This window comes from Salmo salar, chromosome ssa01 (genome assembly GCF_905237065.1).
Source record: "Salmo salar chromosome ssa01, Ssal_v3.1, whole genome shotgun sequence".
Classification (NCBI taxonomy): domain Eukaryota; kingdom Metazoa; phylum Chordata; class Actinopteri; order Salmoniformes; family Salmonidae; genus Salmo; species Salmo salar.
This window is the reverse complement of record NC_059442.1, coordinates 131,035,751-131,063,743: the sequence shown is the minus strand read 5'-3', so window position 1 is coordinate 131,063,743 and position 27,993 is coordinate 131,035,751. Positions and strand designations below refer to the sequence as shown.

Sequence of the window (27,993 nt, the reverse complement as noted above, 5' to 3'; positions counted from 1 at the left end):
TTTCTCCGATTCTGTCATAAGCTATACAGCCAAGATCATGGATTGTAAAAAACGGAAAGGTGTTTATAAACGTAGCAAGAGCAAGTTGTACATTGTCACCTCACTCAAAACGTCCTATTTTTTGGCAGCTAAACCTACGATTTGGTCAAACAGTAAAGTGCATTATCCTCATGATTCCTGTAAGGAAAGTGTCTGCCATGTGCCTGTGCCCTCGCTGGTGTCTGCCTCCGTGATGAGCACTCTCTTCTCCCCCATGCGCTCGAGAGAAAAAATTAAAAAACAGCTTTGGAAGCTTCGTGCCCTTCGCCCCCTTCTTCCTGTCGAAGGGAGGAAGGTCTCAGGTTTCTGTAGGTATAATTTGATTTTTTAAAAACAACATGTACGCACGCGTTCATGAGAGACTCAGCTTTCGATGGTGGGGTCAACCATTCAGACGCTACAGACAGAAGTTGGCACATCAGTGGCACCGACTTCAGATGATTTTCGGGATGTCTCCTGGTCGGACAAACACCGGTGTAACTCTGCCACCTTCCACCACAGATGCGGAAGACCAATACAGGTGGATTGAGACGCAGCCCATGTAAATTACTAATCAAGGGAGAATCAATCTATTTTATGTTTCATTTTGAGTTTGACCAGGACAGATGCACCATAATATATTCATGGTGACTTCAGCAGTTATTTTGTAACACACAAACTCCAGTTTCTATTCCAACAAGGCGCTGGTATCTAAAGATTTACAATAAAAGTTGATGTTTCAGATGAACTTTTAAAGTTTGGAATCTTATCAAATTATTCTCAAAATTGTATTTTATATTACTTTGTAGAGTTGTTGGTGGTTGAATGTTTTTATAGACTGTGCATCTTAGTTATCAATAGAAACAACGCTTTTGTATAAAGTATAAGTAAATTCATGGTTTAATAAACTACTACAATACTAGCTATGTGTAATTTAAATGACTAATGATTTTGAGAGTATGAAGTTATGTTGAATGTTAGTCCTTTTCAGTTGCCAATTCACTTGACAGCAGGTGTGTCAATGATCAACTGGCAAAATAACAGAATGCAGCATTGGAACAATTCCTCTGTGCTCAGCCATTACAGGCTTACTACCGTTTAGTCATTTCACAATTTGCTGTGTCAGTGACAGAAATAATCGTTTACCTTGGGCATTGGCATGAATTATGCTGACTTTTCATATTGCAGGTTCAAACATCACTCCAGAGCACTACAGATATTGATTACAATGTGAGTTTTCCTGACTCTTTATTCAACATGATTGAATGCATAGACTAATGTGTATCCATCTAATCAGCAACATCTACCTACAAATAACAGTGATATGGCGTGTGGCGTAATTTTACAAAAGTATTTTGACTTACTTTGTATAGTACTGAAGTGAAAATGCAATGTAGCCTACTGTCCACTTGATGGCGGCAGAGAGCCTCCTGACCAAAGTGAGAAAATGGGAGTGCCATTGGTGAGTGAATAGCCTATTACAGCGCTTCTTGAACAAGGACAACTTTTTTGAATTTTTTTGCACAAGCAGCTGAAAGAGCACTGCGTCCGCACCGCTGTAGTGACAAATGAAACTAGCCAGCCATCTACGTCTTTTTGTATAAATAATTGATATTCTTCAACAGCTACCTATTTTTCCTTTATTGTTTTCGGGGGAAACTATGTCAAGTCGGAGGAGGTAAGTTCAAGTTGATTTGCTAAAGTATGCTAACGTTAGTACAGACGGTAGCACCACAGTTATACGAAATCTTTGGTAGTACCCGTTTAACTTAGCTAGTTAAAGTTAGCTGCATCAATGTTTGGTTGATTACAATTAGAAGTTGCTTCCGCAATAGAAATAGCTAATAACATTGCAGCATTGCCGAGATAGGGGAAATGTTCAAACCGTTGGTAGCTAGCTAACAGAGGACTAACGCTAATCTTTGATACCCTTACAAACTAGCCAGCTGTGTGTTGGCTCTGGTCCAGGGTGTTATTTTTACATTCGCCCCTAGATGGATTTCCACCTTAATATTGACAGGCTTTAACATAATTCCGCTACTCGCCAAAGTAAAGATGTTGCTAGAGTAACGGTTGCTGACGAACCTTTCTCTGCCTGAACCGCGAAAATAGTAACGTGTGGTCCATCCGTTGTAGTGCAGATCCAACGCATGCGCTTGGACCAGAACTAGTCTGGCAGTGAACAAAGTGTTCAAAATACCTACTTATATGTTTGCTAGCTACCAAGCCAGCTTAAGTCTTGTCACTCATCTCTGCAGTGAAGCCCTGGCTTTCTCGCTAGTGACGGGTATAAACAATGCCATGGCCAGGCTGGTGGACATCTGGGACAACATAGGCATTATGGAGGAGCAGAGGGTGGAGCGGATGGAGACAGTGAAGCAACACATTGAGGTGAGGCTTTAGACAACAGTATATTCAGATGAACTGCATGTTACTGAATCCTCATCAAGTAGATAATTAACCAACTCTATGACACTATATGACTATTTTCCTAAGGGCCTTTTGAATGACATGATCACCGAGGAGGAAGCCTTGAAGCTCCGCATCCGGGCCAATATCATCACTTTTAAAAAACAGCTGGATACCTTGTGCCTGGAAATGTCAATGGATCCATACAAAGTAAGTGGTACCTTAAGGCTTTTTATAATCAACCTCAACAACATTGTTTGCTGCTTCCTTTCCTTAACTCCTTCCCTTCCTTTGTACTAACCTCCTGTCTCCAACTTGTCCACCTGTCAGATGGAGGAGGGCCTGACAGTCCTCCAGATTGAGAAGAACCTGCGTCTGCGTGTGGAGGTTCTGACCAAGGAGAAGGGGGAGCGTTTGAAGGAGCTACACGGACTGCAGCAGCAGGATAAGGAACTGTGTGTGGAGCTGTGCGTCACCCCCTATTACATCCCCACTGGCAGCATGCCATCTTGCACGCAGCTGCAGGAGCTCCGGGAGCACATCCAGACCCTCAGCGAGGAAAAGGTACTGTAATGGCTGCAGGCCAGGTTGAAGATTTGGGTTTAGTATGAATGTCATGTTGAACCTCCTATTGTCTTTAAAAAGCAACATTATTATTCAAACTGTACATTTGTCATAGCTGCTCATTACTGGTATTTTGGGGGGAAAATCGAAACTCTTGTCTCTCCATCCTGTAGAAGAGTCGTGCAAAGGTGTTCTCAGGTCTGCGTGAGGACATCAGGAAGCTGATGGAGGAGATGGGTCATGAACCAGAGACTAGCCTGGAGAAAGAGTCTGTGGGCCACGACGAAGATGTATTCCTGCTCACTCATGAAAATATCAAAGCCCTCAAACTGCTGCTCTGTCAGGTACTGAAAATAATCAAGCCACGCTACTAATGATTCCTTAAATATTGTATTGTAGTCTTTTATTGTATCTGATGTGACTTCTAGGTCTGGGCCAATAGTATTTGTATCATTTTGTGTAGATGGAGGTCAAGAAGGAATCACTGACAAATACTCTAGCTGAGCTGAAAGAACGATCCATGTGCCTGTGGAATCGTCTGGATGCGCTGGAGCAAGACTGCAATGTGTTCCAAGAGAGTGTGATGGGTACCCTCTCTGACCAAATTACACAGGTTGGTACTCTCCTCCTTCATACCTCTCCTTCACCACTGTGTTGGACAAAGCTTCACATGCATACCACACACCACTGTTCGAAACAGTAAACCTTACACTATGACTATAATGTTGCCCCGGACTTAGCTAACAAGGGAACAGAACAGAGATGGTGCTAGTACTACACAGTGTAGTGTTTGAGACGACGGTCCTTACCCGAGTAGTGTTCATTGGGGATCACCGAGGGAAAACATGTTTCTTATTGTACCTCCTCGTATCACTGTTTCTGAGCAATGTTTTCCTTTCCTTTCTTCATACTGAACCTGACCATGTTGTTCGGTCCAGTGGCAGGGGGAGTTGGACCGTCTGACAGACCTGCAGAAGACCAGGCTGGAGGATGTGATTGACAAGGTCAGACAGGAACTAGTGGCCTTCTGGGACAAGTGCAACATGGGCCCTGAGCAGAGGGAACCCTTCAATGCCCACTTCTGTGACAGTGAGTAGAACAACACTATGAAATGTCACTCTCGCAGACAAAATACACATGCATACTGATCGAACCAATTCGTTTTCCCCTAGATAACGTCACAGAGGAGTTGTTGGCGCTGCATGATGCTGCGCTATTGAAGGTGAAGAATTATTACGACCAGGTAAAGCCCTTTCTGGAGGCCCTGCAGAGATGGGAGAAGTATTGGGCCCTCTTCCAGGACTTTGAGGTACTGCTGGTATTTGCGGTCAAGCTATGTTTGTGAATGAAATTGCAACGTTTTGTAAAATTGTGCACTACTTGGTGCATGTCATCTAGGACTGTCCGCAACAACAAAAGATCTTGGTCGACTAAGAGTTGACTTCTTTCGACCAATCGATTGGTTTAAATTTTGAAAGGTGTATATTTCCCTATATAGAAATCAACTAGCCTATATGTAGGCTAATGAGCTTGTCTTATGTTTTAAACACAGTGATTAAATAATTAGGACACAAATGACTCAAGAGGGAGCCAGAGATAGCCTTCCCTCCTCCTCCCTTTGCTGCTGGCTTTCTGCAGTTAACCTGTTGGGGTGTAGGGGGCAGTATTTTCACGGCCGTATGAAAAACGTACCCAGTTTAAACAGGTTACTACTCTGGCCCAGAAACTAGAATATGCATAGTATTAGTAGATTTGGATAGAAAACACTCTGAAGTTTCTAAAACTGTTTGAATGGTGTCTGTGAGTATAACAGAACTCGTATGGCAGGCAAAAACCTGAGAAAAATCCAAGCAGGAAGTGGAAAGTCTGAGAATTGTAGTTCTTCTCTTGATTTTCTATTGAAACTACAGTATCTGTGGGGTGACGTTGCACTTCCTAAGGCTTCCATTGGCTGTCAACAGCCTTCAGAAAGTAGTTTGAGCATTCTCCTGTCACTGGGCAGATAATAGGAGCTCAGTTACTGAGTGGACTGCCTGGAGACAAAGGGATTGGATATGCTCGGTCCCGCGAGCCTGCTGTTCCTTCTTTTTCTTCTTGAATAAATATGCTATTGTCCGGTTGGAATATTATCGCAATTTTACGTAAAAAATACCATAAAGATTGATTTTAAACAGCGGTTGACATGCTTCTAAGTACGGCAATGGAACATTTTGACTTTTCGTCTCTGGTACTGCGCTCGCGCGTTATGCCTTTGGATAGTGACCTGAACGCACGAACAAAATGGAGGTATTTGGACATAAATATGTATTATTTCAAACAAAAACAACATTTCTTGTGGAAGTAGCAGTCCTGGGAGTGCATTCTGACGAAGATCAGCAAAGGTAAGACAATATTTCTAATACTAATTCTGAGTTTAGGTTGCCCCGAACTTGGCGGGTGTCTGTATAGCTCGCTGTGATGGCTGAGCTATGTACTCAGAATATTGAAAAATGTGCTTTCTCCGTAAAGCTATTTTAAAATCTGACACAACGGTTGCATCCAGAAGTAGTCTATCTATAATTCTTTAAATAATTGATATATATTTTGTCAACGTTTATGAGTATTTTTGTAAATTGATGTGCACATTCACCTGAAGTTTTGGTGGGAATACATTTTCTGAACATCACGCGCCAATGTAAAATGCTGTTTTTGGATATAAATATTAACTTTATCAAACAAAACATACATGTATTGTGTAACATAATGTCCTAGGAGTGTCATCTGATGAAGATCGTCAAAGGTTAGTGCTTCATTTAGCTGTGTTTTGGGTTTTATTGACACGTCCTTGCTTGGAAAATGGCTGTGTGATTATTTTTGTCTATGTACTCTCCTAACATAATCTAATGTTTTGCTTTCACTGTAAAGCCTTTTTGAAATCGGACAATGTGGTTACATCAAGGAGAAGTGTATCTTTGAAAATGGAGGATTCTTTGATGAAAGCAAAGTTTGAAGGCAACAATTATTATTTCAATTAAAAATCATTCTTTATGGCCTTGTCAATGTCTTGACTATATTTCTTATTCATTTTGCAACTCATTACATGTATGTTTTCATGGAAAACAAGGACATTTCTAAGTGACCCCAATCTTTTGAATGGTTGTATGTATACACAGAGTGCATTCGGAAAGTATTCAGCCCCCTTCTCCTTTTCCACATTTGTTTTACGTTGCAGCCTTATTCTAAAATGGATTAAATAATCATTTTTCCTCATCAATCTACACACAATACCCCAAAATGACAAAGCGAAAGCAGGTTGTGGGAATTCTGGGCAAATTTATTACAAATAAAAAAAGATAAGTATTCAGACGCTTTGTTATGATACTCGACAAACACCTGTCTATATAAGGTCCCACAGTTGACAGGGGAAAAACCGAGCCATGAGGTCGAAGGAATTGTCCGTAGAGCTCTGGGACAGGATTGTGTGAAGGCACAGATCTGGGGAAGGGTGGCAACTTTTCTGCAGCATTGAAGGTCCCAAAGAACACAGTGGCCTCCGTCATTCTTAAATGGAAGAAGTTTGGAACCACCAAGACTTCCTAGAGCTGGCTGCCCGGCCAAACTGCGCAATCGTGAAAGAAAGGCCTTGGTCAGGGAAGTGACCAAGAAGCCGATTGTCACTCTGGTGGAGTGCAGCAGCTCTGTCAATCATGCCTTCATGGTAGAGTGGCCAGACAGAAGCCACTCCATATTAAAAGGCATATGACAGCTTGCTTGGAGTTTGCCAAAAGGCACCTAAAGGACTTTGACCATGAGAAATGAGATTCTCTGGTCTGATGCAATCAAGATTGAACTCTTTGGTCTGAATGCCAAGAGTCACGTCTGTAGGAAACCTGGCACCATCCCTACAGTGAAGCGTGGTGGCAGCATCATGCTGTGGGGATGTTTTTCAGGGACTGGGAGACTAGTCAGGATTGAGGAAAAGATTAACCGAGCAAAGTGCAGAGACATCCTTGATGAAAACCTGCTATAGAGCGCTCAGGACCTCAGACTGAGGTAAAGGTTCACCTTCTAAAAGGACAACGACCCTAAGCACACAATCAAGACAATGCTGGAGTGGCTTCGGGACAAGTCTCAATGTCCTTGAGTGGCCCAGCCAGAGCCCTGACTTGAACCCGATCGAACATATCTCTGGAGAGACCTGAAAATAACTGCTGCGACGCTCCCAATCCAACCTGATAGAGTTGGAGAGGATCTGCAGAGGAGAAACTCCCCAAATACAGGTGTACCAAGCTTGTAGCGTCATAAAGAAGAATTAAGGCTGTAATTGCTGCCAAAGGTGCTTCAACAAAGTACTGAGTGAAGGGTCTGAATACTTATGTAAATGTAATATTTCAGTTTTGCATTTTTAATAAATTTGCAAACATTTGTAAACTTTTTTTGCTTTGATATTGTGTGTAGATTGAAGAGAAATTATTTAATCAATTTTAGATTAAGGCTGTAACGTAAAAAGCTATAGAAAAAGGGGTCTGAATACTTTCCTGAATACAATGGATATTTTATTTGTTTCCAGCAAATCCTAAACAGATTACATTAGGGCTGACCCCATGTAGTTGACTGGTTGATGGTCAACCAATAGCCTATCAACCAGTTGCCTAAATGGGGTCAGTCCTAATGTGATCTGTTTGAGATTTGCTGCAAACTAAACTAAACTAACAATCTGCTCTTTTTCTGATACATGTTCAGTTTGTTGCTAATTTTGTTCTATATAATTTGAGAAGAAAATGTATAATCTGTTACTGAAACTTCTCTTTGCAGAAAAAGGCCAATGATCCAAACCGTTTCTCCAACAGAGGAGGAGCCCTTCTTAAAGAGGCCAAAGAGAAGGTCAAAGTTCAAAAGATGCTGCCAAAGGTAAGACTTGATTTGATTTAAGTCATGTCCTTCTGTAAATTTGTATGGCAGTTGGCTTCAGTCTGAAGGAAAGTTATATACCATTCATTCATCTGACAATTATTTTCACCTGCTTAAAATCTGTTGTAAGTTGTAGAAATTATAGTCTTTACATTTTTACATATAAAATATGTTTATGAAAAGTGACAGACATGGTTGATGATGGTAATCAAACAAACTCCTGCTAAATTAGAGGCACTTTGCAGTCCAGCGTTAAATCACCACAGCTTCTATTCACAACCGCTCACTGGGGAGCATCCAATGATCGGTTCAAGGTCATTCTCATATGCTGCTTATATGGTGGGGTCAGTGAAGTTGTAGTCTGACGTAAAATGCCAATGACGTATACAGTGCATTCAGAAATTCCATCATTCTTAAATGGAAGAAGTTTGGAACCACCAAGACTCTTCCTAGAGCAGGCCGCCCGGCCAAACTGAGCAATTGGTGGAGAAGGGCCTTGGTCTGGGAGATGACCAAGAACCCAATTCTCACGCTGACACAGCTCCTGAGTTCCTCTGTGGAGGTGGGAGAATCTTCTAGAAGGACAACCATCTCTGCAGCACCCCACCAATCAGGCCTTTATGGTAGAGTGGCCAGACGGAAGCCATTCCTCAGTAAAAGGCATATGACAGCCCGCTTGGAGTTTGCCAAAAGGCACCTAAAGGACTCTCAGACCATGAGAAACCAGCTTCTTTGGTCTGATGAAACCAAGATTGAATTTTTTGGCCTGGATGCCAAGCATCACGTCTGGAGGAAGCCTGGCACCATCTCTATGGTGAAGCATGGTGGTGGCAGCATCATGCTGTGGGGATGTTTTTCAGCGGCAGTGACTGGGGGACTAGTCAGGATCAAGGGAAAGATGAACGGAGCAAAGTACAGAGAGATCCTTGATGAAATCCTGCTCCAGAGCACTCAGGACCTCAGGATGGGGTGAAGGTTCACCTTCTAACAGGACAATTACCCTAAGCACACAGCCAAGGCAATGAGCGAGTGGCTTCGGAACAAGTCTCTGAATGTTCTTGAGTGACCCAGCCAGATCCCAGACTTGAACCTGATCGAACATCTCTGAAGAGACCTGAAAAGCTGTGCAGACCCACTCCCCATCCAACCTGACAGAGCCTGAGAGGATCTGCAGAGAAGAATGGGAGAAACTCCCCAAATACAGGTGTGCCAAGTTTGTAGCGTCATATCCAAGAAGACTCAATTTTCTTTACGTAGTTATTACACACAATGATTCATCGATACGTATGCTATGATGCTGGTAAAGTTGTCTTGCGCACCTACAGTGCTGGTCATAAAAAGAAAAGCTAGCTTAGCTCATGGATGCAAACAATGTTCTTCCCCAAAAACATAGCAAAACGACATCTGTTTCAGTAGCCATAGTTATCTAGCTAACTATATAGCCAGGTGTTATCATTTATAAGACAGTTTTTGTTAGATGGGTCCGACCACCATTAATCAATGTGACGCTAACCACAATAAGGATTAGCCACAATAGTGGACTTTGCGGTTAGCCTTCAAAATAACAGTATGGTGTAATTCTACTATTTGTATTCATTTGCATCACTTTCAATGACTTATTTTGAAGGCAAACCGCAAATTCCACTATTGTGCCTAATCCTTATTGTGGCTAGCTTCACCACACATAACCATGTCCGGTCGAGCCTCACTAGCCAGATGAAGCCAGCTGGCTGCTTATAACGTTAGCTTTGGGTAACAGGGTTAAGTAGCTGGCTAGCTATTTATTTTCATGATCTGAAGTTAAATTTCAATAGGTGAACAACAAGTGGCAACCTAGCTAATACTTACTCACAAGGATTCTTAAATCATTGCTAAGAATAATGAAAATGACTGCAGTTTCTACTGGTCATTGTTTTCAGGCTGGTTGTATTGGTGCTAGCTAGGTACCAAGCTAAAGCTAGCTTGCCCAGAAGTTGCGGTCAAACAAATTATGCTTTATTACCAACGCGGTATTGTAAACACATCGTTCGTGGCCGGTGTTTGCTGGTTTGCAGACTTTTGTACAGCTTTGACAGTGCTACTGTATCTTTTTTGACACGCAAAGACCCGAACGGCGTTCCATAGTATGTATGTCTTGACGCTAATTGCAGTGACACTATTACTGTGTAACTCCAGTAGGGCAACATCTGAAAAATAGCGCACTTGGTAGTGTTTACCGGTGCTTGACCAGTCGGCGAAAGCCAACATCACTTTTGACAGAGAACGGTTGATTGTGAAGGGCAATGAATTCCATCATCTTGGCTTTCTTGGATTTCGCCTTTTGAGTTGTCTCGCTGAAATGTTCTTAGTCTTTCAAATGACTGCTCGAGTTGTTGACTGCTCGAGCGACACCTCAGACATTGTGGGCTAGGTTGTGAATGCTGTGTTGCACACGTAGCGGCAAATTTTATGAGGCGCGATTATGGCATGTACCTACGTTATTTAGGTATGCACGTCAGCTTTGACATCGGTTTTGCACATCACTGTTAAACTAGACATCAGCCGATACCGATGTTGGCATTTTTAGCTAATATCGTCCGATTCTGATATGTTCACCGATATATCGTGCATCCCTAATTATGGGGTATTGTGTGTAGATTTTATGAGGTGGAAAAAACGATTTAATCCATTTTAGAATACAGCTCTAACGTAAAAAAATAAATAAGGAAAAGGTAAAGGGGTCGGAATAATTTCCAAATGCACTGTAAATGCCAGTGTTGGTGGTGTGTGTGTGTGTGTGTGTGTGTGTGTGTGTGTGTGTGTGTGTGTGTGTGTGTGTGTAAAGGCTTTTTACATAGGAAAAGTGACGTTGTTTCTCCCTGTTATGTGATGTGACCAGTTGGAGGAAGAGCTGAAGAAGGGGGTTGAAGCCTGGGAGAACGACCAGGGTTCTGCCTTCCTGGTTCAGGGCCAGAGAGTCATGACCTACATCTCCAGCCAATGGGAGGAGTACAAGCAGCAGAGGGGCAAGGAGAAAAGTGAACGTGCCGCCGTAAGTCCAGCCCCTCCTAATTCTCACCCATAGATTACCACAGTATGAGTCATAATCCCCATAAACCCTAGCAGTCAAACAGGGAATTGGTTCCAATTGTTTTTCCACCATGCATTTTTCCCATAGGGGATTTTAGAAACACTTAAATGAAGGGCTGTGTTTCGTCTAGGCTTACTCTGGCATAACGTTTTGATACCTGTGTAAATCTCTCTTACAAGGTGACTGTTTTTCATCACAAACTATCATAAAGCCATATCTCTCTGTTCCCATGTGCAAAAGGCCAATTCTAAAACTTACTGTGCTGAACTTAGATTAAAATAGACTTGTACAGAGTATTGTGGTCAACATGTGTAACTGCCGAATGGCAATGCTGAGAAATGGGGAGTTGACCATTCTGGGGCAATGATTGTTTGTTACTGACTGGTCTGTGACTGAGGCTTTGTTTGTCTCTGTGTTGAAGTTGCAGACATCAAAGAAGGGGGAGATGACGACTCCATTCAAAACTCCCACTAAGAGGGCCCATGGAGGGATAAACGGCCCCACCCCCAACAAGATCAGAAAGGTACTAGGGCTGGGAATTGCCAGGGTCCGAACAAGCTATGAAGGAAAAATACTGGAGTTTTGGTACAGGGACAGCTGTCTAGCGCAAACATAATATTGCGATTTTTGTCAAAAGATAATATCCAGATATGTAGCTGTAGAAGGTACAGTAACTAGCACTTACAGTGGTCCTTATGAGACTAGTTCACTGGCCTCCGAAACCAACTCGACACTTTATTATTGTGGTAACACTTACTTTGATATAATTGCGTAATGTAAGAATCTCTCATTAAGTACCTTACATGGGTAGAAAATGTAAGAAATGTGTCACTAGTCTTACATGACCTTGACTCACATAGCCCTTCTTTCAGAAGACTCCTAGCCAGCTTACCAGGGTGCGGTCATCCAGCACCTTCATAAGTGTGCCCAGCAGCAAGCCTCTCTCCCAGGTTCAGATGCAGGTACACACCCAGCACTCACTCCAAACTGTGGACCATCGTTGGTTCTTGTGCTTGCCCACTTATATCCAACTTGGATTGTGAACATCTTCCGTTTATATAGCGCGATGACTATTAAGACAACCACTAGGTGATTGCTGTTATAGAATTTTCCCTATTCGAGCGGTAAGCCACTTTCCACAGTCTACCTAGCTTGTGAAAGACACAGTATTGACAGCAAAATCAAAACTCGTCTTTAGAATCTAAATCTCTTTCCAAGTTAATAATTCTATTAAAGAGATGTAGAAATATAATACTTCAGGTGGATTCGATAGGTAAGCAGAGAAGAAAGTGTGCTGCATGTTCAGTTTGTTGACTCTGATGTGCCGTGTTTGTGTCCTCTCATTGGCTGTGCAGAAAATGAGGCCCCTGGAGAGCAGCAGCAGTCAGAGAACGCCCCTGCTGGAGTGCAACAGTACAGAGAGGAAACAACCTGTTGAAATCAGCTACTCTGACTTCGCTGTGAGACCAGCCTTTTAAACTATACTTTGACTTTAAGACCAGCTGTTCATTTGTTTTTTTTAAAATATTTTTAATAGATTTCTCTCAGCTCTATAGTCAACCAATTAAATAAATTCAATAAACATGGCACTTTACAAAACAAAAGCAATTCATACATTCTCATAGATCATCATATATTGTTAGTTGAGCCTTTTAAACTATACTCTGACTTCACTGTAAGACTAACCTTTTAAACTAAACTCTACAACCCTCATGTCTGCAGATACATTTTGCTCTTATAAATCACATTTCCTGCAATTCTACACATTTTGTCATGGGGTGGAGAGAAAATATTAGTTTTAAAGCAAATTTCCTGCAATTTATATATTGTTAAACCAGCCTTTTAAACTATATTCGGACTTCACTGTAAGACCATCCTTAAGACTGTGTCACTGTGTACTTAAATAATCTGGACACATAAATTTACAGTGCATTCGGAAAGTATTCAGACCCCTTGACTTTTTTCCACATTTTGATACGTTACAGCCTTATTCTAAAATTGTCCACCTGTGGTAAATGCAATTGATTTGGAAAAACACACCGGTCTGTATAAGGTCCCACAGTTGACAGTGCATGTCAGAGCGAAAACCATGCCATGAGGTCAAAGGAATTGTCCGTAAAGCTCCGAGACCGGATTGTGTTGAAGTGCAGATCTGGGGAAGGGTACCAAAACATTTCTGCAGCATTGAAGGTCCCCAAGAACACAGTGGCCGCCATCATTCTTAAGTGGAAGAAGTTTGGAACCACCAAGACTCCTCCCAGAGCTGGCAGCCTGGCCAAACTGAGCAATCAGGGGAGAAGGGCCTTGATCAGGGAGGTGACCAAGAACCCGTTGGTCACTCTGACAGAGCTCCAGTTCCTCTATGGAGATGGGAGAACCTTCCAGAAGGACAACCATTTCTGCAGCACTCCACCAATCAGGCCTTTATGATAGAGTGGCCAGATGGAAGCCACTCCTCAGTAAAAGGCACATCCCAGCCCACTTGAAGTTTGCCAAAAGGCACCTAAAGACTCTGTCCATGAGAAACAAGATTCTCTGATCTGATGAAACCAAGATTGAACTCTTTGGCCTGAATGCCAAGCTTCACGTCTGGAGGAAACCTGGCACCATCCCTACGGTGAAGCATGGTGGTGGGAGCATCATGCTGTGGGCCGGTTTTTCAGCGGCAGGGGCTAGTCAGGATCGAGGGGAAAATGAACGGAGCAAAGTACAGAGAGATCCTTGATGAAAACCTGCTACAGAGCACTCAGGACCTCAGACTGGGGAAAAGGTTCACCTTCCAACAGGACAACGACCCTAAGCACACAGCCAAGACAACGCAGTAGTGGCATCGGGACAAGTCTCGAAGTCTAGGCTGGGCCAGTAACCGAGAAGTTGCTGGTTCGAATCCCCGAGCTGACTAGGTGAAATTTGACGACTTGCCCTTGAGCAAGGCACTCAATCCTAATTGCTCTTTTAAGCTCTGGATCAGAGCGTCTGCTAAATATAAAGTCTCTGAATGTCCTTGAGTGGCCCAGCCAGAGCCTGGACTTGAACCCAATCAACCATCTCTGGAGAGACCTGAAAATAGCTGTGCAGTGACGCTCCCCATCCAACCTGACAGAGCATGAGAGGATCTGCAGAGAAGAATGGGAGAAACTGCCCAAATACAGGTGTGCCAAGCTTGTAGCGTCATACCCAAGAAGACTCAAGGCTGTAAATGCTGCCAAAGGTGCTTCAACAAAGTACTGACTGAAGGGTTTGAATACTTCTATAAATGTGATATTTCTGTACTTTTGTTGTTGTAGACTTGCAAAAATATTGAAACCTGTTTTCTTTGTCATTATGGGGTATCGTGTGTAGATTGATGCGATGGAAGACACTTTTTTTAAATAGATTTTAGAATAAGGCTGTAACGTAACAAAAAGTCAAGGGGTCTGAATACTTTCCGAATCCACTGTAAATTAAATGTTGACCTAAGTTTTTTTCCCTCACTTTATACTCCAACAGTGCTTTTTTTGGGGGGAGGTTATGATATCAGTTACTGAAATATGTCTTTCATTCCCTCCCAGAGTGCGCTGTCCAAGAAGACAAGTGACTCAGTTTTCAATTCCACAGAAAAGGACCCCACGTTTTAAGAGGTGCGTGCACAGTTCACTCCTCAGAGGTTGTGTTCTGTCCACTTGGCACTCTTCTCCTGGCTATACGGCCAGTGTTTTGTAATGGTCAGTGAACATTTCAGGTAACGCAAGCTTCAACAGACAAGTCTTTGATGTCTTGATGCAACTAATTTGAGCTAATTGGTGTTGCTGTTACTTTGAAATCTAACAAATTGTATTTATGTATAGTAATACTTCTTTTATACAACCTGCATGGAAGTGGATAGGTCAAAAGGGACTCTTAGTAGAATTTGCAACGTGTTGCAATAGTAAAGGTGTGGATGAAACTATCAGAAAGCCATGTTTTCCTGTGATTAATATTCTGCTGTCCAGGGAAGATATTGCACGAGTTTGATACTTTTTTAAAGGTAGAGCCCCTTAGATGTTAGACATGCAGTACTTTAATATTCATTTTAAAGGTTTTACTTTACTTTTTAATAAATGACCAGGTAACACCAGAGGAAGCATCCTGTTTTGATACAGACCTTCTAGCAGATCGACATGCTACTCTTTTAAAAAGTTTTTTTTAATGTATTTCTGTTTGTAAATATTGCTTTCTTGTAAAGCTACTTCTCATTTTTTCTTCTGCACACATAGTCTTGTCTTTGTTCTTATGTCGACATGTGAATTTTACTGTTTCTTGTATACCTATTAATAAATATGTCACCTGTCTTTGACTTATAGTAGTGCATGCATTTTCATACTGGTCCCACGCGGGATTTGAACTCCACAACCTTGGTGTTACAAGCACCATGCTCTATCAACTGAGCTACATGGCAGTGTTTGAACTTTTATCTACAGTATAGCTTAATACACATGAAAAGATGGCACGGGAGAGTTTGGCTTTATTCATGATAGGGAAAATTGATTTAGAGCCAAAGTCCTGAGATTGATCTAGACCCTGTAAACTTGAATGGTTATAGAGAATGAATGATATTCCTCTTCTGCTCCATCAATCCTGGATTGTTTCATTGACCTTGAGCTAAAACACTCCTTTGCCGTTAATTGATGAGTGGGATTGTAGAAACCATGTAATTGTCATGGATAATCAAGTTAGTCATTTATGAACAGGGAGAAGAGGTTTTTGGCTGTATAATTGCCTCACTCAAACAATGGCATAATGGTCAAGAACGTTTAAATGCTTTCAAGGCAACACAGTATTACACAATTAAAGCTGTTTGCTATTCAACTGTCTCCATTGAAGCCCGTCACGTTGTCTAGGCTGCATGATTACAAATCTAAGGCTAGATTAAACAGACCGCAATGAGTTTGAATAATACCCTGATCCAGTGGGAAAGAATTTGTTTAGACATTCAGAAGCACATTTTTAGTTGCCAAATTCTTGGCACATTACATGATAGTTACATTTGGTACATCCAAACTATGCAAAACGTATATACCTATACATACATACATGAAATATTTGTCAAAAGATAATGTAATGCTAAGTTGATTGACATATTTAAACGTAGTTGTCCTTAACACACAGGTCACTAGCAGGAATGGGAGAGACCCCAGTCCACAAAACTGCTTGGCCAACTGATTACATGGACAATAGCTTTTAACTTCATAGGGACTCTTGGAACATCAATCACAAACAATCTTGGCACAATGCTGAAGTCATTCCACAGGCACACTAGCTTTTGATCTCTTCCTGTATCGTCATTGTCTGAGTCTTCACTTGGGGGAGGGGCTCGACTGGACAGTGCTTTTTCTTTTTGCATCAAATTCCATAAACCTTGATCTGCTAATTCAATAATCAGACTGCAGTCCTCTCAAGTCCTTCAGCTCAGAATCTCAATGTCGTGACCATACGTCCCCATTAATACTTACTGTATTTCACTTGTTCAACTTGTGTGAGACGAGCAGGTTAACACCATTATCTCTCTGGGCTATAGTCCACCCATGGAGTCCTGAGATCCTACCTCATTGGATAAAATCTTTCTGCTGTTCACTGTGGCTTTGGTTGGGAAGGAAGGATAATCTAGAAGGAGGAAATGAAAAGAATGCTGTTAGTTACCGTTTATAAGCTGATGAGGGTCAAAGTGAAATAGTAATGATATCCAGTGGAAAGGTGAATCGGAAAAAACACTAATGTAGGTGTAGGGAATTTGTATGCAAGTGCTGTTTCTCATGAGTTCTAATACTGTGTGCTGTAGTTGGCTTCTAGCAGGCAGGGCAGATACCAGATAGTGTTACGCAACCAGGTACACTAACAATAGAATAATTGACACATATTTCATGCCTCAAGACATGGATTCTTAATTACTATACAAAAATACCCCTCTTAGCCAGTGAGAAAACACGTCATATTTGGAATATTGGATAGATCATGTCTTAGGTGGTTTAATCACATGTAGGGTTAGTTGAGTTATGACTGAGCCCCTCAGGCAGCAATAAGGCTCATAAGAAGTGAAAAGTAAGTAGGACTAGTGCTGCTAGGTTCTATTGCTGCCCTGCCTGAGTTCCAGGGAGTCTACTGAAGCCAGTCTCAGGAGGCCAGATTTCAGTTGTCCTCATTATCAGACCACCAAAGCCCTCGATGAGAAACCTGAGGGGGAACAAAACAAACAGCAATGTTCCTCCACCTCCAAATGCACTCTGTTCTCTCAGGAGACCCTTTACTGTCCAAGTAGAGCTCTGTAAGTACTTATCATACTCAGACAAACCATGTCAGATGCCACCTGGCTTAGCCCGTACAGTATGGGAGGTAATTGTCATGTCAGGCATTGTCATGATCAACTTAACATGAAAATGTCACCAATCAAGTTTGTCACATGAACATCCATCAGTCACATGGATATCCATCAAACTTGGGAACGTGTTATCACTCCTACACTGATGTATGTTACAAGCAAGAATAACAAATGGCTTATGAATTGTCCATAAACAATATTGTAATTGTTTTAGGTCATATTTACACTGCTGATCTGCCATTAAAGCTGTAATAATGCCACTGTAATTACTAATTTGTTGTAGTTCTGAAAGTCGCACTCACGAGCCAAAAGGCGTACTATGCCACGAATGTGCAGATTTGTGCACCACGTCATTGCTCTCTCTCTCTGGCGACGGGCTGAAACTTGAATTTCTAGGGGGCTGGCCCATGTGGGGGAAAAAATGCCGCCACACAGCTTCCAAAAAACCCCCAATGGCTTTCAAACTAGGGATTTTGCGGCTAATTGAGGTAAAACAGTACTTATTAGTTGCCAAAGTTCCACAGTATTTTTTTTATTTACACAGCAACATACCTGTATAATGCTACTGTGCCTTCTCTATGGTGGTATATTCTGTCAGTGTAAAAATGCCTATTATATACACTTAAATGGAATGAAGGCCATCACAATAACACACTGTGGCAATCACAATAAGACACAGTAGCAGAATGATTCTGTACCTATGTCATTGGACTTGTCCACTGCAATTATGTTTCAGAGACTTACAGTAGTGAGTGCATACGTTTTCATGCTTTTCCTTTTTGTACTGGTCCCCCGTGGTAATCGAACAAAACCCTGGCATTGCAAGCGCCATGCTCTACCAACTGAGCCACACAGGAACACACAAAATATACAAGACATGTTCAATGTTATTTCTAGATTATTTATATTATGCCCTCTGGAGACAGCTCAAACCTGAGGTCTGCATGCATGGTGTCAGACAGTTATGTGATACTGACTAAAAACTGAGTGGTCCTCTGTAGCTTAGTTGGTAGGGCATGGCTCTTGCCATGCCAGGCTAGTGGGTTTGATTCCTGGGGCCACCTATACATACAAAAAGTGTGCATGCATGATTATATATATATATATATATATATATATATATATATATATATATATATATATATATATAAAATCATGCATGCACATATATATGTAGGATCTTAATTTCAGTTTGCTACAGCAGGAAAATAATCCTGCAGCAATAGGAAATGTGGAATATAATTAATAAAACATTTTGTAGGGGTTGATAAAAAAAAATGGTAAGGGGAAATCAAGTCTGAAATTTCAAATTGGAAACTTCAGAAGCCTTTTTAAACCCCAAATACAATTCCCATTGCAGGAAAGTTATCCTGCAACAGAGTGATCAAATTAAGATCCTGCATATGTAGGTCGCTTTGGATAGAAGTGTCTGCTTAAAGGCATATATTGAGACAATTTGAATGCCAATCATACATTTCTAGAGCAGCACACTTGTATGGTTCCATTCACCAACAGACAGTTATGATTTAGCTTGATGGATTTACCATAATGGACATTCTCACATTTGACCAAAATGGGTTCTATAGTCCCCCTCGTAACCCCTGAATTGTATTTCATATAATGGAAACACGTTGGTGGTGTCACCCTATCACACTAAGCAGTAGATCAGACTGATATCTTTGATTGTAGTGCAAACTCTTGAGAACGAGAACAAAAGGGGGTGTCCACATTTTTGATAACTGGGAAACCTCCAGCATGTACAGTTCTGAAAGATCATGTGCCAAAATCCATTCAACGCTATACAAGTCCTCGAAAGAGAATGTGTAGTGAACATGGGGCGGCAGGTAGCCTAGCGTTCCCCGATCTAATCCCGAGCTGACAAGGTAAAAATATGTCGCCCTGCCCCTGAGCAAGGCAGTTAACCCACTGTTCCCCGGGCACTGAAGATGTCGGTTAAGGGAGCCCCCCGCACTTCTCTGATTCAGAGGGGTTGGGTTAAATGCGGAAGACACATTTCAGTTTAAGGCATTCAGTTGTACAACTGACTAGGTATCCCCCTTTCCAATGAGTAAGCTGATCCAGTTTATTAGTTTAGATCTTTCTCACTTAAAGAGATTCTCCAGTACTTTTGCATACTTTTTAGCCAGGAGTTAAAGTAGTGCTCATGAGCCAAAAGTGGTCCCCAAAAATTGTGTACTACTTCACATATGTGCAAATTCTCTCGCTCTGCCGTGTGTGCATCTTGCTAGCTTTCACTCAAATGGCAAGGGGCTCATTGGTTGGAACTCGAATTGCTAGTGGGCTAGCCCATGTGGAGTAAATGGTGCTTTTCAAACTAGATTAAATAATTATTTTTAAACTTTGAGACAATTGAGGCATGTATTGTGTATGTGTGCCATTGAGAGGGTGAATGGGAAAGACAAAATATTTAAGTGCTTTTGAACGGGGTATGGTAGTAAGTGCCGGGCGCACTGGTTTTAGTGTCAAGAACTGCAACGCTGCTGGGTTTCTCACACAACAGTTTCCCATGTGTATAAAGAATGGTCCACAACCCAAAGGACATCCAGCCAACTTGACACAACTGTGGGAAGCATTGGAGTCAACATGGGCTAGCATCCCTGTGGAACACTTTCGACACCTTGTAGAGTCCATGCCCCGACAAATTGAGGCTGTTCTGAGGGCAAAAGGGGGTGTGCAACTCAATGTTAGGAAGGTGTTCCTAATGTTTGGTATACTCAGTGTACAATGTGTGTGGCTAAATTCACTGACTACCTTGTCTTTGAATGTAACTTAAGCCCTGTTTATACCTGGTGCTAACATGGGTCCTTTGTCCTGATCTTGTCTACATTCTGATTGTGTCCACATTTCCAGAAATGTGTCTACACATAATATTAAAATGTGTCTGTTATCCATCCACTGTGTCTGCATTGTGACCAGATTTCCTGGACCATTCCTATATGCAAATTATTTCACATATATTCTTTCAAAATAATGTGTATTTATTTATTGTAAGACACATATTGATTTGATCAGTTAAGGGTGCCAACTGTCAATGACATTACCACACCCATTCCACTGCTAAGCAACAGAATGTTTCTCTGACTATGATTCAACCTTCACTATCAGCCATATCATAGAGATGGAGAAATATCCATAATATCCATCATAGCATGATCACACTTCACACATGTCCTCCACATACTGTAGAACTCAGTTGTGATTACAGCAACATTAGAGAAGATTGTGAGAACAGTATTTCAGGTAAAGTCCAGGGCCCAGATTCATAAAACCTTCTTAAGAAGAAATGTCTTCTTAACTGCAATTTTTCCCCTAACTATAGACTTATGAAGAAAGTTAAGCAAAGTTGCTATTCTTCCAAAACGTTCTTGGAAATGTACTTGCGCTATGTCTTATGTTTCTCCTTAAGCAAACATTTAAGAAGAAATGTGATTCTTGAAAATAAAGTTTTGGAATTTGTTCTTAATTCCAAGATAGCTTAACCTTTTTCTTAAACGCAGGGCAGTGAGAGACTAAGCTCATGAAAGCAATTGAACATGTTTAATTCACTCACAAGTTAATCTGAAAGTTTCAGTGTTGATTTTTTTAACCCAAGAACATGTTTTAGAACAGTAATCTCTGTAGGAAATATGCTAACATGATTGCCATTGCTAGCTAGATAGCTAGCTAAATCGGTTGACTAGCAACAAACATCCTAAGAAGATTCGTAAGAACATATTTGAGAAGTTCGTAAGAAAATTATTAAATCTTAAGATATTGTTGAGGAATTGCACATACACACTTTGTTATGAACTTCTTCTTCTTTTTTATTCTTCTTACATTTTTGAGTAACAAGTGTTTTGTGAATCTGGGCCCAGATGTTTATTATCCACTATCCTCTGTGGGAAGTTCAACATGTCTCTGACGTGGATTAAACCTGAAGCTTAAATCTCATACACATGAGGTCTACATCAATGCAGGGCGACCATTTGAACATGTCCATGGGAAGGTTTTATTGACTAGTTTGCTGTTTAATTTCATCTTGATTCCTCGGGCGCTGGTCCACATGGTTGTTCTTGCCAACACATAATGTGATCAGTCTTAAAGTATAAACTCTGAAACCTGGAGGACTCTGGGTGGAAATCAAACCCAAACACTGGACCTGAGACATGTACAATGCAGACATGAGGAGCCATGGAGATCACATGTTGATTGGCTTATTAGTAATAATATGTCTTTCTTCTGACATGACATCAAAGAATGTTGAAATTGAGCTACAGTATATGATACAAACCACTTCTACCTTATTTCACAGGGGTCAGAAAACAGAACCTGGCATGAGTCCCTTGGGTACTTGAGTATGCTGAATGTCTTACTGCCAAAACTTGCTATGAAGGATTTGTTCTGCCTCTAAAAACAAATAAATTGCAATTTTTAAACTCTATCAAATCCCAAAGTCCCAGATAGTTTCAAATGTAGTACAACCAAAGCCCATCTCTGGTGCAACTTGTCAGGGAATAGCAGCAGGCAATATTTGTAAAAATGTAGAGCCATGGTACATTTAACAACTGTTTATTCCCAGACCAAAAAAGAACAGAATAAAACATGTTTTTCTTTTTAACCTTTAACTAGGCAAGTCAGTTAAGAACAAATTCTTATTTACAATGACAGCCTACACCAGCCAAACCTGGACCAATTGCGCACCGCCCTATGGGACTCTCAATCACAGCCAGTTGTGATACAGCCTGGATTTGAACCAGGGTATCTGTAGTGACACCTCTAGCACTGAGATGCAGTTCCCTTAGACCGCTGCACCACTCGGGAGCCCAGATACCCCAAAGGAAATTAAAATACCAACTTTCCAATCACCAGACCATTATTCCAGGCATTATGCCACCGGTACAATAGGTATGTTTATGTGCCCCCAACCGATTGTATTTTTTTGTTTGTTTATCTGCGTTGTTTTAAACTTATTTTTTTACTCATTTTGTACATAATGTTGCCGCTACCGTCTCTTATGACCGAAAATAACTTCTAGACATCAGGACTGCGATTACTCACCACAGACTAGCAGAATCCTTATTCTTCTTTCACGACTCTGACGAGCCCGAGGCGGCGGATATACGGCTTCCTCGGGAACAGGCCCCGACAACCGTGATCTGCGTGAAGATGAGGCGGAGAAAGAGAGGCCAGAGAGCGGGAGAATTCGAAGGCAATCGAATAAACCCCCACTTCCCTCAATTCTGCTAGCAAACGTGCAATCTTTGGACAATAAAATCAATGAGTTACAGGGAAGATTAAACTACCAATAGGACATTAAAACTGTAATATCTTATGCTTCACGGAGTAGTGGCTGAATGACGACAATATCAACATACAGCTGGCTGGTTATACGATGTACCGGCAGGATAGAACAGCGGCGTCTGGTAAGACAAGGGGTAGCGGACTATGTATTTTTGTAAATAACAGCTGGTGCACTATATCTAAGGAAGTCTCGAGCTATTGCTCGCCTGAGGTTGAGTATATAATGATAAGATGTAGACCACACTACCTACTGAGAGAGTTATCATCTGTATTCTTCATAGCTGTTTACATACCACATCAGTTGGCACTAAGATAGCATTGAATGAGCTGTATTCCACCATAAGCAAACAAGAAAACGTTCATCCAGAGGTGGCGCTCCTAGTAGCCGGGGACTTTAATGCAGGGAAACTTAAATCAGTTTTACCACATTTCTATCAGCATCTTAAATGTGCAACCAGAGGAAAAAGAACTCTGGACCATCTATACTCCACACACAGAGACGCATACAAAGCTCTCCCTCGCCCTCCATTTGGAAAATCTGACTATAATTCCATCCTCCTGATTCCTGCTTACAAGCAAAAATTAAAGCAGGAAGCACCAGTGACTAGATCAATAAAAAAGTGGTCAGATGAAGCAGCTGCTAAGCTACAGGACTGTTTTGCTAGCACAGACTGGAATATGTTCCGGGATTCCTCCAATGGCATTGAGGAGTACACCACATCAGTCATTGGCTTTATCAATAAGTGCATCGATGACGTCGTCCCCACAGTGACAGCACGTATATACCTCAACCAGAAGCCATGGATTACAGGCAGCATCCGCACTGAGCTAAAGGCTAGAGCTGCCACTTTCAAGGAGCCGGACTCTAACCCGGAAGCTTATAAGAAATCCCGCTATGCCCTCTGACGAACCATCAATCAGGCAAAGCATCAATACAGGACTAAGATCAAGTTGTACAGCCTTCCCTGTGGCTCAGTTGGTAGAGCATGGTGTGTGCAACGCCAGGGTTGTGGGTTTGACTCCCACGGGGGGCCAGTACAAAAAAAAAGAAAAAGGCATGAAATGAAAATGAAATGTATGTATTCACTACTATAAGTCGCTCTGGATTAGAGCGTCTGCTAAATGACTAAAATGTACTACACCAGCTCTGACGCTTGTCGGATGTGGCAGGGCTTGCAAACCATTACAGACTACAATGGGAAGCACAGCCGAGAGCTGCCCAGTGACACGAGCCTACCAGGCAAGCTAAACTACTTCTATGCTCGCTTTGAGGCAAATAACACTGAAAAATGCATGAGAGCACCAGCTGTACCGGAATACTGTGTGATCATGCTCTCCGCAGCAGATGTGAGTAAGACCTTTAGACAGGTCAACATTCGCAGGGCCAGACGGATTACCAGGACGTGTACTGCGAGCATGCGCTGACCAACTAGCAAGTGTCTTCACTGACATTTTCAACCTCTGCCTGTCTGAGTCTGTAATGCCAACATGTTTTAAGCAGACCACCATAGTGCCTGTGCCCAAGAACACTAAGGTAACCTGCCTAAATGACTACCGACCCATAGCACTCACATCTGTAGCCATGAAATGCTTTGAAAGAGTGGTCATGGCTCACATCAACACCATCATCCCAGAAACACTAGACCCACTTAATTTGCATACCGCCCCGACAGATGATGCAATATCTATTGCACTCCACACTGCCCTTTCCCACCTGGACAAAAGGAACACCTATGTGAGAATGCTATTCATTGACTACAGCTCAGCGTTCAACACCATAGTGCCCTCAAAGCTCATCAATAAGCTAAGGACCCTAGGACTAAACACCTCCCTCTGCAACTGGATCCTGGACTTCCTGATGGGCCGCCTCCAGGTGGTAAGGGTAGGTAACAACACATCTGCCACGCTGATCCTCAACACAGGGGCCCCTCAGGGGTGCGTGCAAAGTCCCCTCCTGTACTCCCTGTTCACTCATGACTGCACGGCCAGGCACGACTCCAACACCATCATTACATTTGCCAATGACACAACAGTGGTAGGCCTGATCACCGACAACAACGAAACAGCCTATAGGGAGGAGGTCAGCAACAACCTCTCCCTCAATGTGGTCAAGACAAAGGAGATGATTGTGGACTACAGGAAAAAGAGGACCAAGCACGCCCCCATTCTTATCGACGGGGCTGTAGTGGAGCAGGTTCAGAGCTTCAAGTTGCTTGGTGTCCACATCACCAATAAACTAACATGATCCAAGCACACCAAGACAGTCGTGAAGCAGGCACGACAAAACCTATTCCCCCTCAGGAGACTGAAAAGATTTGGCATGGGTCCTCAGATCCTCAAAAGGTTCTACAGCTGCACCATCGAGAGCATCCTGACTGGTTGCATCACTGCCTGGTATGGCAACTGCTCAGCCTCCGAACGCAAGGCCCTTACAGAGGGTAGTGCTAACGGCCCAGTAAGATAACTGGGGCCAAGCTTCCTGCCATCCAGGACCTCTATACCAGACGGTGTCAGAGGAAGGCCCTAAAAATTGTCAAAGACTCCAGCCACCCAGTTCTCTCTGCTACCGCACGGAAAGCGGTACCAGAGCACCAAGTCTAGGTCCAAGAGGCTTCTAAAGAGCTTCTACCCCCAAGCCATAAGACTCCTGAACATCTAGTCAAATGGTTATCCAGACTATTTGCATTGCCCCCCCCCTCTCCACACCACTGCCACTCTCTGTGGTCATCTATGCATAGTCACTTTAATAACTCTACCTACATGTACATACTACCTCAACTAACCGGTGCCCCCCGCACATTGACTCTGTACTGGCACCCCCCTGTGAATGTTATTTTTTTACTGCTGCTCTTTAATTACTTGTTACTTTAATCTGTTATTCTTATCCATACTTTTTTGAAACTGCACTGTTGGTTAGGTGCTCGTAAGTAAGCATTTCACTGTAATGACAGGTCTACACCTGTTGGAGTCGGCGCATGTGACTAATAAAACTTGATTTGATTTAGTTCTACAATATACGATGCTAATAGATGAAAACACTGACAACTGAAATTACCATCCAGATCAGCCTCCTCTGATCCCTGGTATGTGGATGTTACTTGTTTCAATTTGTATTGGGTATATTGGTTTGAGGCTGAGACACACTGTTACATTTTTCAAAAATGTGGTCCTAAACTCAAAACCTTGATCATAACCAGATGACCACCAATATGGTCAGAGCAGGACAGGAGTGAGAGGGACTGTGTGAGAGAGAGGGTGGTCTGTCTGAGGAAAAGGACCCTGCTATTGGAGGAGCCTTGCTACAGTCCCTTCAGAGAGTATTCACACCGCTTGACTTTTTCCACATTTACAGCCTGAATTTAAAATGGATTAAATTGAGATGTTTTGTGACTGGCCTACACACAATACCCCATAACGTAAAAGTGGAATCATGTTTTTCAAAATATGTACAAAATAATAAAAAATGAAAATGAAATGTCTTGAGTCAATAAGTATTTAACCCCTTTGTTACGGCAAGCCAAAATAAGTTCAGGAGTAAAAATTTGCTGAACAAGTCACATAATAAGTTGCATGGACTCCCTCTGGATGAAATAATAGTGTTTAACATGATTTTTGAATGACTACCTCATCTCTGTACCCCACATACAATTATCTGTAAGGTCCCTCAGTTGAGCAGTGAATTTCAAACACAGATTCAACCACAAAGACCAGGGAGTTATTGGTAGAAAAAGCAGACATTGAATATCCCTTTGAGCATGGTGATGTTATTAACTTACGCTTTGGATGGTGAATCAATACACCCAGTCACTACAAAGATACAGGCGTCCTTCCTAACTCAGTTTCCAGAGAGGAAGGAATCCGCTCAGGGATTTCACCATGAGGCTAACGGTGACTTTAAAACAGTTACAGAGTTTAATGGCTGTGATAGGAGAAAACTGAGGATGGATCAACAACATTGTAGTTACTCCACAATACTAACCTAATTGTCAGAGTGAAAAGAAGGAAGCCTGTACAGAATAAAAATATTCCAAAACATGCATCCTGTTTGGAACAAGGCACTAAAGTAATAGTGCAGAAAATGTGGCAAAGCAATTTTGGGGCAAATCACTGAGTACCACTCTCCATATTTTCAAGCATACTAGTGGCTGCAACATGTTATGGAATGCTTGTAATCATTAAGGACTGGGGAGTTTTTCAGGAAGAAAAAGAAACAGAATGGAGCTAAGCACAGGCAAAATGCTAGAGGAAAACCTGGTTCAGTCTATTTTCCACCAGACACTGGGAGAAGAATTCACCTTTCAGCAGGACAATAACCTAAAACACAAGGCCAAATCTACACTGGAGTTACTTACCAAGAAGACAGTGAATGTTCCTGCATGGCCGAGTTAAATCTGCTTGAAAATCTATGGCAAGACCTGAAAATAGTTGTCTAGCAATGATCAACAATCAATTTTACAGGGCTTGAAGAATTTTGAAAAGAATAATGGGCAAATGTTACACAATCTAGGTGTGGAATGCTTACAGCTGTAATCGCTGCCAAAGGTGCTACTACAAAGTATTCACTCAGGGGTGTGTACTTATGTAAATTAGATATTTATGTACTTCATTTTCAATACATTTGCAAAAATGTCTAAAAACATGTTTTCACTTTTTCATCATGGGGTATTGTGTATAGATGGTTGAAAAAATATATATTTAATCCATTTTGAATTCAAGCTGTAACAAAATAAAATGTGGAATAAGTCAAGTGGTATGAATACTTTCTGAAGGCACTGTATCTCAGCAGGTAGACAAATCACCACAGGTTAGCTCACTGAAGGGATCTAGGAAGCATCAAGCATCAACCAGGTCTGGTTAAATGAAGTAACAAACAATATCTGTTACATGTGAAAAATGTTAATAAAAATTACTGTTCAAGTTTCAAAACATGCAGATAAATTACACATGAACACTACACTTTGGTGTAGTGTTCATAAAAGCTTCCATTGAGTCCATCTCAATTCTATTCTGTGCAGTAAACAAACACCTGGCTTGACTAAAGTTTGCAGAACCTAGAGGGGGTGAGTTCTGAGGTTAAAATAAACATGGCAACAGTTAACATGTCATCCCCCACGAATGATGTTATCGTGTGTGCCCACAGGTTATCCATTATATTGACCAGATAGTCAAGTGTCCACTCTAACAATGAAAATACATTTCTTCAAAAATGGAAGGCAGTTCGCCTGGGAACCAGTCTCTTTTGGTAATCCACTCCCTGTACTCCATGTCATGTGTCAAAGACTTGCAGTAAAATAGTAAATAATGGACACTTCTTAGAAAGTATTAAACTGTCAAGAATATTTATTTATTATGGCCATTGAAGTGTTAGCTATTAAAATTACATCCAACAATAATATCAAGGAGCTAG

At 41.8% G+C, this 27,993-nt stretch overlaps 1 protein-coding gene across 4 annotated transcripts; it reads left to right on the top strand.

Moving 5' to 3' along the window:
• The first annotated feature begins 1,501 nt into the window (after positions 1-1,501).
• LOC106563511 (protein regulator of cytokinesis 1) lies at positions 1,502-15,266 on the top strand. Of its 4 annotated transcripts, none has more exons than XM_014129187.2 (14): positions 1,502-1,696; positions 2,277-2,409; positions 2,515-2,637; positions 2,758-2,991; positions 3,165-3,335; positions 3,455-3,604; positions 3,930-4,080; positions 4,164-4,300; positions 7,786-7,881; positions 10,760-10,912; positions 11,373-11,474; positions 11,827-11,913; positions 12,307-12,411; positions 14,503-15,266. In XM_014129187.2, exons 1-14 carry the CDS (start codon positions 1,680-1,682, stop codon positions 14,566-14,568), a joined length of 1,725 nt encoding a protein of 574 aa, XP_013984662.1. In that variant the 5' UTR covers positions 1,502-1,679; the 3' UTR covers positions 14,569-15,266. The 4 variants fall into 4 exon arrangements, with proteins under 4 accessions (XP_013984662.1, XP_013984652.1, XP_013984644.1 ...); XM_014129177.2 differs by having other exon boundaries at positions 11,824-11,913; XM_014129169.2 differs by having other exon boundaries at positions 11,812-11,913.
• Positions 15,267-27,993: the final 12,727 nt, after the last annotated feature.

Excerpts from the sequence above, each read along its gene's own strand:
- LOC106563511 (XM_014129169.2), top strand. Across the intron at positions 4,081-4,163 it reads CAATGCCCACTTCTGTGACA|ATAACGTCACAGAGGAGTTG; the intron begins GTGAGTAGAACA and ends GTTTTCCCCTAG. Across the intron at positions 7,882-10,759 it reads TTCAAAAGATGCTGCCAAAG|TTGGAGGAAGAGCTGAAGAA; the intron begins GTAAGACTTGAT and ends TGATGTGACCAG.